The 17,797-nt window shown below is 41.7% G+C and overlaps 1 protein-coding gene across 1 annotated transcript in view; it reads left to right on the top strand.

Annotated features, from left to right (window-relative positions):
• clasp1a (cytoplasmic linker associated protein 1a) overlaps window positions 1–17,797 on the top strand; it is a 96,295-nt gene that overhangs the window by 40,520 nt on the left and 37,978 nt on the right. Inside the window, exons 9-19 of the mRNA XM_084907989.1 lie at window positions 8,365–8,502; window positions 8,840–8,913; window positions 9,724–9,816; window positions 9,936–10,081; window positions 12,430–12,565; window positions 12,660–12,730; window positions 14,089–14,148; window positions 14,620–14,697; window positions 14,781–14,948; window positions 15,422–15,468; window positions 16,958–17,128. Coding sequence (XP_084764115.1) covers window positions 8,365–8,502; window positions 8,840–8,913; window positions 9,724–9,816; window positions 9,936–10,081; window positions 12,430–12,565; window positions 12,660–12,730; window positions 14,089–14,148; window positions 14,620–14,697; window positions 14,781–14,948; window positions 15,422–15,468; window positions 16,958–17,128 — 1,182 coding nt within the window. The remainder of the gene's footprint in view (window positions 1–8,364; window positions 8,503–8,839; window positions 8,914–9,723; window positions 9,817–9,935; window positions 10,082–12,429; window positions 12,566–12,659; window positions 12,731–14,088; window positions 14,149–14,619; window positions 14,698–14,780; window positions 14,949–15,421; window positions 15,469–16,957; window positions 17,129–17,797) is intronic.

Raw genomic sequence — 17,797 nt, 5'->3', positions numbered from 1 at the left:
TTAATGTGTGTGTGTGTGTGTGTGTGGGTGTGTGCATGCTGTGTATTTGCTGCCATTGGCTGCTTTACTGTGTGGAGGAGGATTTGGCTTTAAAGCACCAAAGAAGTACCTTTTCTTTAAATGTCTTTGATTCGAAGAGGCCATACTGATAAAAATAGAAGGTTCAAACATGCATTTTGCATGTCGACAGCTGGGAGCAAATTAGAGTTGAATGAGTTCACTCTTCATTGCCAACTGAGTTTATTAGCAAAATGTACAAATTTCCAGCTGTTTGCAAAAACTAGATCACAGCAGGACAGTTAAATGTTACAAGAGACGTAATTCAACATCATCTGTTTTTAATGTTTTCGGTTGCAAAATCATTCAGCACCCCCCCTGCCAGAGGGAATTCACTGTCAGTTCACACATTTATAAATGACTGTGCAGACTTTTATAACTCCTCTGTAAGTAAACTTTCACCAGAGTTTCAGCGTCTGTTGATTAAGGCCTACATTTATTATACATCTGATTATATATCAGCAAAATGACTAAGCAACTCATCACAAAGTTAAGAGATAGCTATCAAACAAGAGCCACACATACCAGTGTGTTTGCTATAGTTGGACCACTGCTGACCCAAAAGAACCAGACAACAGGTCCACTATGCTCAGAACTATCTGAATGAAAGATGCCTTCTATTTTAGTTGAATGAGGTATTTAAACCCCTCTTGTGTAATTTTAATATTACGCACAAATAAATAATTTTGTAATAATTGTTCATCAGTACACAGCTGATGCGAGCGAGACTGTGTAAAGGGGGGGGGGTGTTGGAGGACTTTATATAAAACAAAGGGAGATGCAGAGAAATGAAGAGATGAGTATAAACCTCTTGAATGATGCTTTTGTCTTACTGTTGCTCTCTGCCAAGTGAATTGTGCAGACAGCCCTTCTGGTCCTGTGATTCTGGGGTTTAAACAGCGTCTTTGATGGGCACAATAAGAGGCCGGTACAGCAGTGGCCCCTCTGCTCGGGAAACAGGCTCGGGGTTATCTGCCGCACTCACAATCTGTGCAAATAGTTTGTGAACTGGCTCATTTGGGGGAGCACAAACCTGAATGTGAAGCAAATCCCAAACAGTAACAAGCAAACACTGTTACTGCAAACACTGAGAGAATGTTAATTAATGCTGAATAGAAATCTATGGGAGACTTCAATATTAGCAAATTCAAAATATAACTTCCATTTCAACCCTTGTTTTTGGAATAAAGTCAACAAACCTTTTAAGGAGTTTCTTGCAATGCCAGTAATTGCTGTCCTCTGAGAAGGATTTTAATCTCAGAGAATGTATTTGTTAGAAAAATCCGGTGTAATCTGTTTGCAGGATTCAGCTGTAGATGCAGTTTTTTCTCATTTGGTGATTCTTTTTCTGTTACTCTTAAAAATAGATATCCATCCCTCTATTTTCTTCTGCTTGTCCAAATTTGGGTTGCCAAGGCAGCAGGATAAGCAGGTATTCCAGGCGAATAGTGCATTTAACTGGTAATTCTGTCTGAGTGTCAGAGTCAAACATCAAAGGTACCCATTAGGGCTGGGCCATATCATACCATATCATACATATATTGCGATAGAATATGGGTTAAACGCGCATGCGCAGTGCCTTTGTTTTCATACGCACACGGCAGAAAAAGCATGGCGGCGACGGAGAATGAGAAGGGCGAAAGCGGATCGTTGAATGAAGCGGATGAACCAGAATTGGTTTGTAAAAATGGTGCAACTTCAGTGGTGTGGAACTGGTTGTCAGATACACACCAAAGCACAATTTTTGGTAGAGCATGCAAGCGGGCCGTTGTTATTACCGTGTTTTTCGGACGCTAAGTCGCTAAAATCCTTTTACTTTCTGAAAAATCGACAGTGCCCCTTATAATCCGGTGCGCCTTATGTATAAATTCTGGTTGTGCTTACTGACCTCGAACTGATTTTATGTGGTAAACAGCGCTCAAAAATCTGTAAAAAATGTTTTAGCACGACTTTGATAAGCTACAAAGCCGCACCGTTTGATTTATTGTCAAAGCATTACGGCTACCGTAGTCAGGAGCCTCGCCGAGTAATACGTACTGTTCTTCAACATAGTATTACCGTATTGTGTGTGTATAACCTCTTTTTAAGTTTTGTGGATATTACACATGTTTATGCTCAGGATATGTCGGCCAGTTTCCACTGGAAATGCCTTTTGGTTAAACTGGCAGCAAGTTTTTTTTGCACTAATAAAGTTGCGGAGTTGTAAAGTATTTTGTCTCATGTCAGTTATATTGTCAGTTATATCATTATCACAAATTTTCAAATATATATCGTGATAAATATTTTTGGCCATATTGCCCTGCCCTAGCATCCATCGGTGGTCATGGGTGTCCATAAAACATATGACCAAATTTGCTTCTGCACATTAAACTGTAGTGCTGGTAGTCCGAATCAGGTCATGAAACCTGCTCCGTTTCTGCTGATTCTACCTGCCAGTCATCATTTAAGTATTTGCTCATTGATTGTGTGAGGTCGCCGCCATCTGCAGATGTTTGAGAGCCAATCCTGTGTCATGTGTCAAAGCCCAAGGTGCTGAGTAGCTTCCTACAGGTGCACACTTACTGGAAGGACGTGGCTCTGACCTGGTTTATCTGCCTGAACCACTTCACCTAGCTCTGGCTTCTTGTTAGTCTGACTCTCTGTTGGCCTCTCTTTCCTCATTTGGTTACATGTCTGTATGTAATGTATGGATTTAGCTTCTTAATCCTGCTTTCTCATTTAAAAAAAATCTGTGATAATGCAAAAAATGAAGTTAAGTGCTATCAAAAGCAAATCAGAAACCCAAGGAAAAAGTTATTAGGGAAACAAAGACTGCACAAAGTGAGTCTTAACACTGGGACAGACAGTGAGGTGGATCTTTTTCTCAGCACCACAGTGGATTATAAAAGTAGGTGTTCGTTGCTCATTGGACTTGTGATCGATAATTCTCTTTGCGCTTTTTGTCTACCCTGAAAGCAGGGTGACACCAGGGAAAACAGTTTTAGTGAAACAGAGACAGACATGTGTAGCCACGGGCTCACTGAAGTAATGAGACCACTGTGTCAGACTGCCCACACCATCCTGTTGGACAGGAAGTGATAAAAATGACAGATTTTCATTAAATAGCGCCAAAAAAACAAACTGAACACCACAAGAGGAGTGTATGTGAGTGGCCTTTTTGAGTGTGTTTTGGGGTTTTTTTGCTGGCAGTATTTAAAAAATAAAGAGAAATAAATCAGCTGTTAATGTGAACCAAAACAATTAATTTAATGCTGATATTTGTTTTAATTTACTTCAGTATTTATTCACCTTAAAAAAGGGGGGGATCAAATGTTTTAGGATTTTTTTTCCCTGTAATTATAATTTAATTTACTAATTATTTTTATTTAGATTATCGTCTTATGTTAATTTTTACCCCAAATTAATTTATTCCGTGTTTATTTTTATAATTCTTAATCTGGTTTTGTTTTATATTTCCATAACTTTTCTTTCAGTCATACAAAGATGAGAAAAAAAAAGATTTATAGGTGAACTGATCACATGTTGATTGTTGTCAGCTAAGAAATTCACAAGGACGTGAGCTCCTTCCTGCTCGGTGGTTCTAAGAAGCTCAGTTTTCTGTTCGATATTTGACGGATCAAATCCCGTCTGTAACAAACGGGTATGAACAGAAGTCATGAGGTCTAAAATAAAATGGGACACTGTGCAAATCTCAGGAGATGGTAAACATCAGATTTCATCAGCACATAATTTGCAGGCAGAAGGTGATTTAAAAAAAAAAATCCTCCTCTGTTGTTTTAGGAAAACATAGGAAGTCTTTATTATGATATAACACTGATCACCAGTCAGCTGTCTTATATAACACCAGCTAAACTGCTGCAGTGAGTGATGGAGACACCGCCTTGGGCCTCATGAAGATCCCTGTTGGACTCTTCTGGGCTCCCTTAGGGGGTACCAAGGGACAAAAAGGTGAAGAAGAAAACCGAGCGAGCTGGTGGGATAGCAAGAGGCCCTCGCTCTGTCCTCGATTTAGAGAATTTTCCTGAGTTAAACTTTCAGTTAATCCCCCGTTCCCCTGAGCTTTTCTTCTGTTTGTATAAAAAGATCCTCACTGTTATATAAATCTGGGCTTCATGCAGATTACTATTGCCAGCTCTGACAGCGCCACTGTGCACTGCACCCACAGTGTATCCTGACACCTAGTGGACAGAAAAGGCAGCACACCTCTCAGTCCTCAAACAACAGGATTTGCACCTTTATTTTCAGAGGGGGTTAAACAACACTAACAAGTTAATACAGTGAAATAAGAAATGAAAACTGAAATGAGAATACGTGTCTACAAAATTTAAAAAATAAATAAATATGCAGTTAATTTGGTTAAAACACCCATTCAGAAGGAGGTGATGTAATCGTGTTGTTACTCGTGCTGGATGTGGGGTATACCAAGTGTCCCTTTTTATGTGGGAGTGCACAGCATTTTTTATCCCATTGAGAAAATATCCCCTATTTTAATTATCAACATTCAACAGTCCACACTGCAGTGTTTAGCTTTTATCCACAGAAACTGTATCACTGTGGGTCGTAGAGTGGACATTATAAGACTAGAAAATTAGAAAGAGGCACTCATTACAGTTCTTCCTTTCAGGCTTATTGTATTTAGTGAGTTCAGATAAAATGCAGTATTCCTCTCCTTGATATGATTACTGCCAAACCTGCAGAATTCAAATGTGTCTGTTTTTAAGTTCTGCAAAGCAAAATTCCCGACCTGTCCCACACAAACCTGCTCTCTGTCCCTGCTTTCATTTCTTCTCTTACCCACGCTGGAAACTAACTGATACTTAAGTGAATTTAAGATGAAATAAAAACGTAGTATGGATGCAGATCTTGGTCCCCTTTTAAAGTCACATGATTAGTATTTTTGCTGTTTCTCCCCTGCAGATAAACTGTTGCGATATGACTGTTTTCTCATGAAATGTATTTCTCACGTGTTTGGTTGCTTCTTTGCTTCGCTGTAATGATAAAACACAGAGGTGTTAAACCTGCTTTACTTTCACAGCTACAGCAGATACTTTTGATACATTTCCAGAGTACTTATAACCAGTTTTGTGTTTTATCACAGTTGTGTAAAGATCGATGAGAAACTGAACAAACAGTTTTAGTCAGACAAAAACAAAACAAAACATTAAACTGCTGACGTCCCTCACGACCTCCGCCTGTTACAAGTGATGAAACCTTTACAGGAAGATGGAGGTGATGTCCAGAGGCTTGTGGGCTGATTGCTGCTGTCACCACTCATTTACCTTCAGATGCTCTAATGACCCGCCTCAGGCTGTGACACACACTCTTCCGTGTGTGTGTGTGTGTGTGTGTGTGTGTGTGTGTGTGTGTGTGTGTGTGTGTGTGTGTGTGTGTGAGAGAGAGAGAGAGAGAACTGCTCATCTCATGTTGCATGCCGCTTTAATTGCTCCCTGGATAAATCACACACACAATCCAGCCGTTGTGTCAGCGTTGCTGGCAGCAGCTGCTCTGACAGCTGTGATCAATGCTCTCATCTGTGTGGTCGGGCGCTGTGCTTTCTGCTTAGGTGTGCGAGCTGTTAGCCTTTACGGAGAGGCGAGGGGGCGAGTGTTTAGGTGATTGGCTATTGGTTTCCTGGCCTACGGATGACGTCTGATAACTGATTACTTCCTTTAACCTGGAAAAAAAAATAGATGCGCTGATGAGCAGCTTGGCCACTTAATCAGACTTTCTAACAGTGGTGTGATGGATTGCAAGGATCATACCTAAAAGAGCTGTTCCAGAAACAAAAATAAATCCAAACAGATGAAAGGAGTCAGCTAGGGTGGTTCAGGCAACTGATTAGGGGGCTTTTGTCTCATGGTCTCAAGGAAAGAAAGTCCATATGGGGCCATATTTACTAACAACCCTTTTGATATTAAAATGGCCTAAAAGGTGTGTACACAGGTGTCTTTGTAGTGTCCAACATTTTGGAAAGAAAATAATGAATTTAATCACAAAGTTTAAATTCATGAATGTCTACAGCAGACACTTTACTGCAGATTTAATACATTATGTTATGTTGTGTCTGATATGGCTGTATTGGCCTCTCTTGGGTGTGTTAATGTTATTTGGAGCAAGTGGGGCATATGTTATCAGAGTAAGTGTATAATTGTCACGTGTAGGTCGTTGCAAAGCTCAGAGCTTTGAGCCACAGCATCACACTTTGAATCTGCCCTGTGGGTCTGCAGCCCCACGTGTTTCTGCGCCTCAATAATACAAAACGGAACTCAACCTGCAGCATTTGTGGGACGGAGAATCCCAATATCAGGTGCACGTGGGGGTGCGTCTTTTTTTTTTTTTTTGTATTTACAGGCAGCAAAGTAAGGGTTTACAGTAAGCTAATGGCTTTTCATTGTTTGAGAGGTTTAGCCACATAGAGATCGATCGATAGAGAATAGAGAGCGAATAGCATCTGCACGTCTTTTCTCAGCACCCACCGAGCTTCTTTGGTTGCACCTCGTGTGTGGATTGTACTGGTTATTTTACTCTAAAGTGCACACTTCCATGGACCCAGGATCACATCTTGGCTCTTTGAGAGGTTGTGTTCATCATCTGTGTTCTGGGTGACGTGTCAGTTCGACTTCCAGCTCACATTGTGTTGTTTTTTTGGGTTTTTTTTTTCAGTCAAGTATAAAGCGGCTGGGATGAGAATTGGCTGAGCTAAGTCACAGAGCTAAGGCTGTGTTTCTCAGGGGTCTTGATCATGAGTGGGTTGAGAGTCGAGTAAGCAATTGAGAAACGGTCTGCAGTGATGAGGATGCTGTGCTGGTCTATTGTGGTGAAGAGAGAGCAGAGGGCCACAGAGAAGCTATTGATTTACTGGTGATCTACATTCCGACCCTCACCTATGGACGCAAGGTGTGGGCAGTGACAAAGGATGAGATCACCGATACAAGCAGTAGAAAGGAGCTTCCTCTGGAGAGTGTCTCTTAGAGAGGGTGAAGAACGTGGGAATACAGGAGGGGTTTGTCCTCCACATCAAAAAGCGAGGTGCTTTGGGCTACTGGCCAGGATGCCTCCAACCTCCCAGGGAAAGAAATATCTATCGGCTGGCTTATGAACACTTCAGACGAGCTGGAGGATGAGGTTGGATAAAGAAGGTCTGAGCATCTCTGATTCCCCCGAGACCTGCATTTCGATAAGCAGCAGATAAAGCACAAATATTTTCATGTCATTTTGTTTATGACCCTGAAAATATTGTCAAAGCTTCATCATTATTGACTTCTTTTTGAGAAACTGCATTTAAACACGACAGTGTGGTCATCGTACAGGAACTGTGCTCAGTAAATACAAAATGCTTCATAACCTCAGACCCCTCCCTGTTTTTAGAGCCTTTAGTCCAACAGCATCAGCAGTGATGTTACTGTGACACATACACACACACACACACCTCAGGGAGAGGGCTGGTTTGTCTGGGAGTGTGCCGGAGCCACACACAATCCATTCGACAGAGATGCCTGAAGAAAGCGAGAGTGTGTGTTAGAGGCTGCTGCTGAGACATGCTGAGGAAGCTGATGTGCAAGAAAATCTGCCCTCGTAAGAACGATGCATTTATCTGTCCTCATTTTCATCCTCGCCGCGCTCGTCTCGCCCTGCACAGCTTCCTGTCTGTCTGTTATTGCTCTGCTCTCTCTGGCTCTGTGCGTCTCATGTCTGCCAACCTGTTGCCTTTTTGTCCCTGTCATGTTTTGTATTTCTTGGTCATGATGATGATTTTCATGCAGGGAGCAGCTTGTGTGGATGAAGCTTCTATTTTATGTATCAGTTTATTATACGTGGCTCCACAGATAAAAGAAAAGGCACAAACCTGATTCCTAAACAGCAAGTTAATGTCTCTAAATGTCCTCAGACAGCGGTCATGATCATGGCTGCAAACACCGCCTTTATCTCCGTGCCTCAGCTGGCGGATATCACCACCGGCTAATCCCTCGTGTGAGTGGTCACGTTGGGCAGGTGACGCCGGGGGCCATGTATGCACTGCTGCCAAACCAGATTAGAGTCAGATGGATGGAATGATTAAAGCGTGCACAGATACATACACCACCTGACAGATTGCCCGTGTTGCACTCTCCCCCCTGAGAGGTTATCCAACGCAGCAATGACTCAGGGCTGTTTAACACTTAAGAGAATGATTTCAGCCTCTGAACGATGACTGAACGGTGCTTTATTGATCCTTACGGGAAATAATTCTCACAGTCAGCCAGCCTATATCGAAAGCCTAAGTCACCTACACCCTTTCTCATTTCTTCTTCTTCTTCTTTTTTGCAGATAAGAACTTTGAGGATGAGGACTCTGTGGACGGAGGCCGGTCCTCCTCCTCCTCCTCCAAAGCACCACCCAGTGGCAGGAGGACTGTAGTGAGCTCTGTCAGAAGACCCAGCTCAGCCACCACGCCAAAGCCCACGGGTGAGGGAGAGGTTCAAGCTCAGCTCAGTGCTGGGAATAAATAATCTGCCGCTGAAAGTCACTATTTGTTCTGATTTAATCAACAGTTATTCACATTTTAATTTAACCCTGTGTCATAACAGTTTACCCTCAGGCAGCCGAGCTCTGTTGGCTGGCGATTCGTTATGTTTTAGAAAGAAATCTTTGTTTGACGGCAGTTTTTAGTTTGTCATAGATGTGCTTGCATTGAGAGCAGGTTGTTAATGACTGAACCAAGGCTTCTTTTCTTTGGTCAAATTCGTAGTTTAAAAGATGCTGTTGAATACCATTTAAAATGCCTTATGTATATTTTTCAAAGGTAAAGAAGCTGCTGCTGGTGCTGTTGATGAAGAGGATTTCATTAAAGCCTTTGAAGACGTGCCCTCGGTCCAGGTGAGCTGGCCACATTCTCCATATGAAACCTTGCTTAGTATGATGGTAGTTAGCCTTCCCAGAGGGTGTGGCTTTAGGAGTGTTAGAGGTAATTGGTCCACACCTGTGTGATGGTCCAAAATACTTGGTCCATCTCATCATCATGTGGTTGGGATTCTTGGCTTTATTGAAAATACCTGAACAGCTGAATCATGAAGTGCCTTGAAACTACTTCCACATGACTTAAAGGCGTTCATGATTTCTGGATGTCATGTCAGATTGACTTTAATGAATCCACGATGTTTCATCTCACACCACCTTGATGTTTAATCAAAACAGACAGCATTTAAAAAACGGATATAATTCTAGCTTTATTGCTCTTGGCTGCACTGAGACAAAAGGGTGTGGTAGAAAGGCAGCTAATGCTAGCTAAATGGTTATCTGGTTATCAAGAGTAATCAGATTATTATAATGTTCCAAAAGGCTCCAACAGCACAAACACCTTGCAGAGCTCCAGTTCAGTGACTCCAATTAGCTGAGGTAAAGTCTCACAGGCAGTTAGCAGCTACAGCCACGCCCCCGACAATGCAAACTTTAAGCCTTGATTAAAACATTGCACCAAAACAGTCTTTGTATCAGTCTGTAAACATGTTTATTTCTGCTGTAAAGTTGGACATTTTAATAACGTGGGGACTGAGTCACTGCCTGAGCCTCTAGTGGACATTAGAGGAACTGCACAGTCTGGTGATTTGGGGTCAGTCACTTTGGTGCGCCATATTGAAATAAGTCCTGCTAATATTGTGGCTTCCCTTCCTGTCCCATTGTGCACAGATCTACTCCAACAGAGAGCTCGAGGACCAGCTGACCAAGATCAGAGAAGTGCTGTCTGATGACAAACATGACTGGGAGCACCGAGTGGTTGCGGTGAGATTCTGGAAGCACACGTGTCCTCTTTAAAACACACACACACTTACATATAAAGATGATAGGTAATATATATTTGATCATGACATTTTTTTTTCTCTTTTCTCATTCCTCTGTAGCTGAAGAAGGTCCGTTCCCTCATGTTGGCGGGGGCCACTGATTATGAAGGTTTCCCTCAGCAGCTTCGACTTCTTGAGGCTTCCTTCAAGCTGTCAGCTAAAGACCTGCGCTCCCAGGTGGTCCGAGAGGCCTGCATCACGCTGGGGTAAGACAAGAAGACTTTACTGACTGAGATTTTAGAAGCCTTGCAACACCCTTAACCACCTGCAACATCAACATATGTCTGGGAACAATTTTATAGAATAATTTAACATTTAAAAAAACAGAAGATGAACAGATGAAATGACATGTATTCAGACAAATAAGTGAGATTTCAACAACATCTCAGTTTTTCCACATACATCGAGTCTGTTGTTGTTATAATATGCACATGAAGATTTATTTCATGCTGTGTAAACCCATCCAGTGGGCTGACTCAGACCCTTTGGCAAGCTGGCACCTATGTAAATTGTCAGCTGGCCATTAAGTATAAGTACCTGCTGTACTCAGTCACCTGCAAATTGTTTTCTGAAACGTTCACCACCAGGCAGCAGAATTATACCAGTGGGTGTGCTGCTGTTTTTCTTTTTCTTTTCCCATTTCTTTCAGAGACCTCCTTTTTGAATTATTATTATTATTTCCCTGGTTGACTCACTGCAGCTGTTGTTTCTTCAAATTCTGTTAAAGCTGTAGTTAATTGTAAGACTTTTTAAAAACAGTATTAGTAATATGTACCTTAAAAAATTAAACTTAGTTGACCTTAAACCCTGGATGGCAAGAAAAAGAACTTTAAGTAAATGACAGAAAAACTGAATTTTCTTTTTTTCTTTCTCCTCTTTGAGTTGATTGGTTTTCCTGTCATAGCAGATTTTTTAAATGATCTTTTTATAATCTAAATGTGTAACAATTAATTTATTTTAATAATAAAATAATTAGTTAAATAAAATGAAAGCATGAGGGTAATTAACAATCCTTTTATGCATGAACATCCCTGGTTTAAGAGCGGGAGGAGACCCAGTCCCAGCTTCAGGAATCATATGTGCTCTGAGTGTCAGCCCCAGGCCCAAACAAACAAGGTTGTGTCAGGAAGTGCATCCAGCAACACAAACGTCTCCCAAGTTAAACATGCGACTCCATCTGCATTGGCGACTGCATCTGAACGAGCATCTGAAAGGGTTTTTCAAAAACTTTATAAACAATTAATGCTTATTAATTTTTACAGTGTTTATTGTTATTTATGCTTTTGTATTTATTCTAGTCTTGTTTTATTGTTGTAAAACTGGTGTTTTGATCTGTTTGCCTCGATTGGAAAACACTTTGAGTTTGTAAACATGATTTGACTTTCTGGTATAACGCTGCCACCTTGTGGTAAATGATAAATGGTAAATGGCCTGTATTTGTATAGCGCTTTACTTAGTCCCTATGGACCCCAAAGCGCTTTACACTACATCCAGTCATCCACCCATTCACACACCCATTCACACACTGGTGATGGCAAGCTACATTGTAGCCACAGCTGCCCTGGGGCGCACTGACAGAGGCGAGGCTGCTGGACACTGGCGCCACCGGGCCCTCTGTCCACCAGTAGGCAACGGGTGAAGTGTCTTGCTCAAGGACACAACGACTGAGACTGTCCGAGCCAGGGCTCGAACCGGCAACCTTCCGATTACAAGACGAACTGCAAACTCTTGAGCCACGATCGCCTCAGTGGTGACAGCTTTTATTAATATTTGCAGAGAGGTTTTTACAAAAAACCTTAAGACCAGAATCTTTCTGCATGACACACTGCTTAGATTTCCCTGCTTGGCTGGGCTCAATTGGTCTGATTACGCTTATGACCGCCCTGTCAGTATACCTAGTGTATACATAGTGAAGTGCATAGTCTGATCTTCAGATAGGTTTTTTTTCAGCTGTGAAACTGTCAGTATGACAAAACAAGAGATTTAAGTATCTAATTGCAACCTTTGCCTATAAAGGCTCACTTTTAGTTCATCTTTACTGAATATTTTGTCATCAGGGTGTGACCAGATGAGCAGAGTACATGTCAGGATGATTCATTGAATCACAAGTGATTGCATTTCATGTCATTTTCATGGGTTTCTCTCTGGATTAGGGCTCCGTAATGATAGTCATTCAGTTTTTACTCATTGATCAACGTGCTTCTAATGGCTTTGATTAGCAGCGCTGACATTAACATGGATCCGTAACTGATGAGGTTATACAGTGAAAAGCTTAAGCTAATGAAAACCAGTCTTGCAGCATCACTCTGGACGTACAAACATCCGTCATCCCGAGTTTAATCCGGCCCTGATGAGGTGGAACAGAGCAGAGAGGCACTGAAAGAGCAGGAGGCTGATGAATAGATGAGACCTACATGTATCCTATCATCCCTCTTAATGCCAACACAGCAGACGTTTCCCATCATCCCTCACTCACTCCTCTGTATTTCTGCCAATCTGTCAGTTTGTCTTTGAAAGCTTTTTTGCATTGTAACCATTTCTTTCTTTCTGCCAGACATTTGTCATCGATTCTCGGTAACAAGTTTGACCATGCGGCCGAGAGCGTCATGCCAACCCTGCTGAATCTCGTGCCCAACAGTGCCAAAGTCATGGCCACGTCCGGGGTGGCCGCCATCCGTCTCATCCTCAGGGTGAGTGATCTCAGAGCATTACTGCATGCAAATAACTGATCCTCGCAGAGCTGTCCGAAGAAATAATCCCTCCTGACATTTTCTTCTCTCCCAGCACACACACTACCCACGGCTCATCCCCATCATCACCAGTAACTGCACCTCCAAATCAGTCGCAGTCAGAAGGTAAGAATGCCTTTCAAAATAAAACACACCAGCTGCAAGTTAAAAATAAAAGACAAGAATTTCAGTTTTCTTATTTGTTTTCCAATAAAACCTGATTTTCTGTTAGGGAAAAATAAATCAAGATTAAAAAGAAAGAAAAATTTAGGAAAAAAAGAGAAAATGTAAAAACTCAAGAACGGGGAGTAATCGGATAAAAACAAAATAAATATCAAATAAATTAAAAAGCCACTTTACGTGTGTGTGTGTAAATATACACACACATATACACATCCAAACTGTGAGCTGGTTTCACTGAAGAGGAGCCTGAAAGCTGAAGGCTCTGCCTCCTATCCTACTTTTAAATGCTCTAGGAACCACAAGTAAGCCAGCAGTCTGAGGGCGAAGTGCTTTAAAAGAAAAAGAAAAGAGTTGCTTCCTAGTAGGCTAGTACTTAAATTGTTAATGTTAAAATGTATAATAATATGTCAATAGTAAAATTTCATTATATATCTTTTCTTTTAAGTCAAAGGAGCTTGCAAAGAAAAGCGTCTGGACTTCTTTAAGTTTACTTGAAGACGTTTCACCTCTCATCCGAGAAGCTTCTTCAGTTCTTCAGAACTGAAGAAGCTTCTCGGAGCTTCTCGGATGAGAGGTGAAACGTCTTCAAGTAAACTTAAAGAAGTCCAGACGCTTTTCTTTGCAAGCTCCTTTGAAATGAAGAACTGAAGAAGCTTCTCGGATGAGAGAAGCTTCTTCAGTTCTGAAGAACTGAAGAAGCTTCTCGGATGAGAGGTGAAACGTCTTCAAGTAAACTTAAAGAAGTCCAGACGCTTTTCTTTGCAAGCTCCTTTGACTACGATGACCTGGATGACTGAGAACCTTCACAGACATCTTTTCTTTTAACTTTTAGTCATTAAAATGAATTTATTTTCAGAGGCATTAAAATATATATATATAAATGCATATACATAATGCAGTCATTAATGCCGCTGGGTTTTTTTAGATAATTTTTGAGGGCATGAGAGTTCATGTTCAAGTCGGAGCTTCAGCCACAGAAAGGTTATTGTTTACTTTAAATCCAGTGAAATGAATAATGAATGAATAAATACTCTGAATTACTTTGCAGTTATACATTTTACTCCTCAGCCCTAAAGGGCTGTCGGGGTATTGTGTTACCCCTCCGGGTGGGTGGCATGGACACCTAAGTTTGTGAATGTATTAACTCGAGAACGGGGTGATGTAGAATTTTCAAATAAATACCATAGGTGCATTTACTAAAAATAGTCAGACAGGTTCGAATCTCAGTGACCAAAGGTGTAAAAAAGTATATGGTGTAACAGGTTAAAGACGTATTCATATAAACTTAAATTTCTTTCCAGACGCTGTTACGAGTTTCTCGACCTCATGCTGCAGGAGTGGCACACCAATACACTGGAAAGGTGAGCTAGTCTGCTGTTTCCTCCTGGAAGCATACTATATAAGAGTGTGTGTGTGTGCGTGCGTGCGTGCGTGCATGCATTCTGCTGAGGCGCAGACGTGCATGCAGCTTCTTCTTCTTCTCTCTCATGATGACATTTAGGTTGTTGAGCATTTGCAGTTAGCTGAGCTGGCTCGCTGAGCCGCTGATGAGGCCCGTTAAATTGATGACTCCTGAGTGAGCCATCATCATCATCATCATCAAGGGGCCTGCTTGCCATATATGTAACCATGGCAACCACAGCGGGGACTTTAAAAAGCGGGTGAAAAGCCCCACGGGTGGCTACATTCCCTGTGGATCAGCAGAGGATTCAAACTGTAGGAGAGAGGAGAGGAACGAGGAACTCCCCTGAGAGCTGTTTGTGCTCCACATCATCAGTACAGCTCGTTTTGTCTTAAACGTTTCTCCTTGCCATGTTTCCTTACTATCCCAGGCACGTGGCAGTTCTCACTGAGACCATCAAGAAAGGAATCCATGATGCCGACTCTGAAGCCAGATCCATCGCTAGAAAGTAAGTGTCCTGTCTTAAAATTCAATGAGAAAGTTTTTTTGTTTTTCATTACACTGCCTCTTCTCTTTTTTTCCACCCTGTAGGTGCTACTGGGGCTTTCACGGTCACTACAGCCGGGAGGCAGAACATCTTTTCCAAGCGCTGGAGGCCACCTATCAGAAGGCCCTCCAGTCTCACCTGAAGAGCTCAGACAGCATCGTGTCTCTGCCCCAGTCAGACCGGTCCTCTTCGTCTTCGCAGGAGAGTCTGAAGTAAGAACCACGCTGCTCTTTGGCTCCTACTCTCCTCCCCCTGCTGGAAGCATTCGTGTCCCTGCATCCTCAAAGCTTGAGCACACATATTGGATTTCACTGACTGATATGAAACCACTAATGCATCTGCTGTTTTGAATATGGTGATAAAGATGTTGGTAGTTACTGTCAGATGTGCAGCGGGTGGGTGAATCAATCGGCATCATTAATCCCGTTTGTAGACTCCCTGTGGAGCGCGCTTGGGTAATGACCTCATGCTCGGCCCATCAGACCTGCAGCTGCAGGTGGTCTCCAGTCTGAACTCATTTGTCCTTTGGGGTTATCCCAGTTTAGATGCTGATGAGTCAAAGCTTTTACTAGAACCTGAATTTGATAGTGCCAAAGTGGAGTCCACGCATTTTAATTTTATAAATCATGAGTCTTAGGTTGTGATACACATAAATTCTAAAAAGTGTCTTTTTTTCTTCCCCCAGCCGGCCACTGTCTGTGAAGAGCGTGATTGGAGGGAGCATGACGAGAAGTAAGTATCTTTTTATTCGATTCGTCAGCGTGGAAAGGATGTAAAGTTTGTATAAAGGCTTCAGACAAATCGAAAGCTTCACAAAAAGCACAGATTCTTGAGGTCACAGGTTAAAGAGCTGGAATTATAGCTTTACTCTGTCTATGGTAACAAAGCAGTGGTTGGTGAAGCAGCAGTAAATAAACTTCTCTTAACCTTTAAACTCATCAATCAGGTGCTCTGATAAAGGACTCTGATTGGAGGATTGAGGTGTATCCAGCGAGCAGGATTTCTACATCAGAGACGAAGGTCCTCCAGAAATCGACCTTTTTGTAGCGGCTGAATATTAAATACTTTGACTGCAGTCTGAATGCATCTGTTTTTAGTCTTAAATATAAATAAAGCACTCACAATGATGTCTTGCAGCAACGATTTCCTTCAAAATGAAAGCAGGCCAATGATAACTTAAAAAACTTTCTATTATTGAGGTGAAAAGACCACTGAAGTAGACAAGCCAGCAGTTGGCCATTCAACCTGCCCAACCTTTTTACTGGCCGTGGCCCATTGGAGCATTGGTTATGATGAACCCTGGCTCTTAACAGATTGATGTTTAGATCAGTGAGACTGATCATCTTTGGGTTTCAGTAGTGATACATACACTGAACATTTCCATTTTGAGTCGCATGCGCTGTGTCGCTTCACGTTATCATTTCCCCTGGATCAAGCTGAACAAGAACTCCTGAGATTTAAAATCGGGGGATCTTGATGGTGGAGAGATGATGGGGTGTTAGAGGATCAATACAAGATGCCTCATACTGAGAGATTGCACAAGTTGAGAGATGAGAGAAAAACATCTAAATTACGGAGCTGTGTTAAGTGTGTTAAATTCACCTCCATTTATGGTGGAAGTCACGTTGCAGCAATAAAATAAACAGTTGAAATCTGTCACCACAAGGTGGCAGTATTTCAGCAGAAGGGTTTATTGTAGATGCCCACCCCAACCAACATTACATTTACATTGTTCTGCCTTGAAAGTCGACTTATAGTCCGGTTTTTGATGTTTCTGTGCTGATTAGTAACTGTCTGTTCTGTCCTCTTCTACTACATAACCAGCTTAAATTAAAGTTAAACTTAAAGTTATTTAGGTGCAACATGCATGTAGTGCTGTAAAAACATATGCGTGCAGAATCTGGCAGTTGGCATGGAGTGGACATTAAACCTAAAGAAAGCAAGAAGAACATTTAGATGATGCGTTCACAGTTGTTTGCAGAGTGTTTTACAACAGCTAGTACAGAGCTTTTTGCACAAGAATTAAAACTGAGTTAAAAGGAGTACAAGAATTCAACAAAAATGTCAGAATCTGGCTTTTAAACTCAGTTTAAGTGCTTTCGAAGTTCAGCCATGCTTCCATCTGAGTGTAGATTTGATTTTTAAAATGGATCCTGAAACTGGAAAATGTAAAAGCATCATAAGGTAGCCATGATAAAGTAACATCTCTGTGTTGCCACAGGTAAGCTTGTGGGATCCAGGGTGCCGTCCACTCCAGGATCCCTTCAACGCTCCCGCAGTGACATCGACGTAAACGCCGCCTCCAGCGCCAAGTCTCGTCTGTCCACTGTTCCCGCTTCCTCGCCGTTCAGCTCTGCAGCCGCTCTTCCACCAGGATCCTACGCCTCTTTAGGTAACTGATCACTCTCTTCCTTCTAACCCGCTCAAACCAAAAAGGAAGACCACTTTCTGGTATTCAGCACAAGTTGCTCACACTCTTATTTCTCAAAATGAAACATTCCAGTCTCTGTAAACGTGCACGAGGACAGATAGCTCCCCAGTAACAAACCATAGGATTCACCCAGTGAACAAACAACACAGAGTAAACAGAGGAAGTCTTGCAGATCCTTCATTTAAGTTTGCAGAGTGAAGGAGTCTTATATATAATCAGTACACAGTGCCTTTCATTATTTTATTCAATATCGTACAATCGAGATGCATTGATTACAATTAGGTCTGGTTTTTCATTACAGGAGTTCAGTTTCATCATAAAACACTGATTATTTTTGTCATTTGTTACAGAGCTTCACCACATTTCAGAAGCCTCTGTCTTTGGACATAGATTTCTTGTACTAATAAAAATGATCTGCCTCGTATCACTCACTCTGACTCTATAATTACACCTTGAAAAAACACTAGATATTTTGTAACAAATCCTGAACTACAGTCATTTTTAAATTTAATGTACAGTTAATGCCATTCACCTGACCGGTACTTAGATTTCTGGACAGATGAGCAGCAAGGCTATAGGTTTGTCTGAGGGTGATCAATCAGTTCATCTCTATTTTACAGTTAGAAGGGT

Source organism: Perissodus microlepis, chromosome 16 (assembly GCF_051167445.1).
Source record: "Perissodus microlepis isolate ML-2025 ecotype Zambia chromosome 16, ASM5116744v1, whole genome shotgun sequence".
Taxonomy (NCBI): domain Eukaryota; kingdom Metazoa; phylum Chordata; class Actinopteri; order Cichliformes; family Cichlidae; genus Perissodus; species Perissodus microlepis.
Note: the sequence above shows the minus strand (reverse complement) of the source record. Positions and strands in the feature narration are given on the sequence as shown.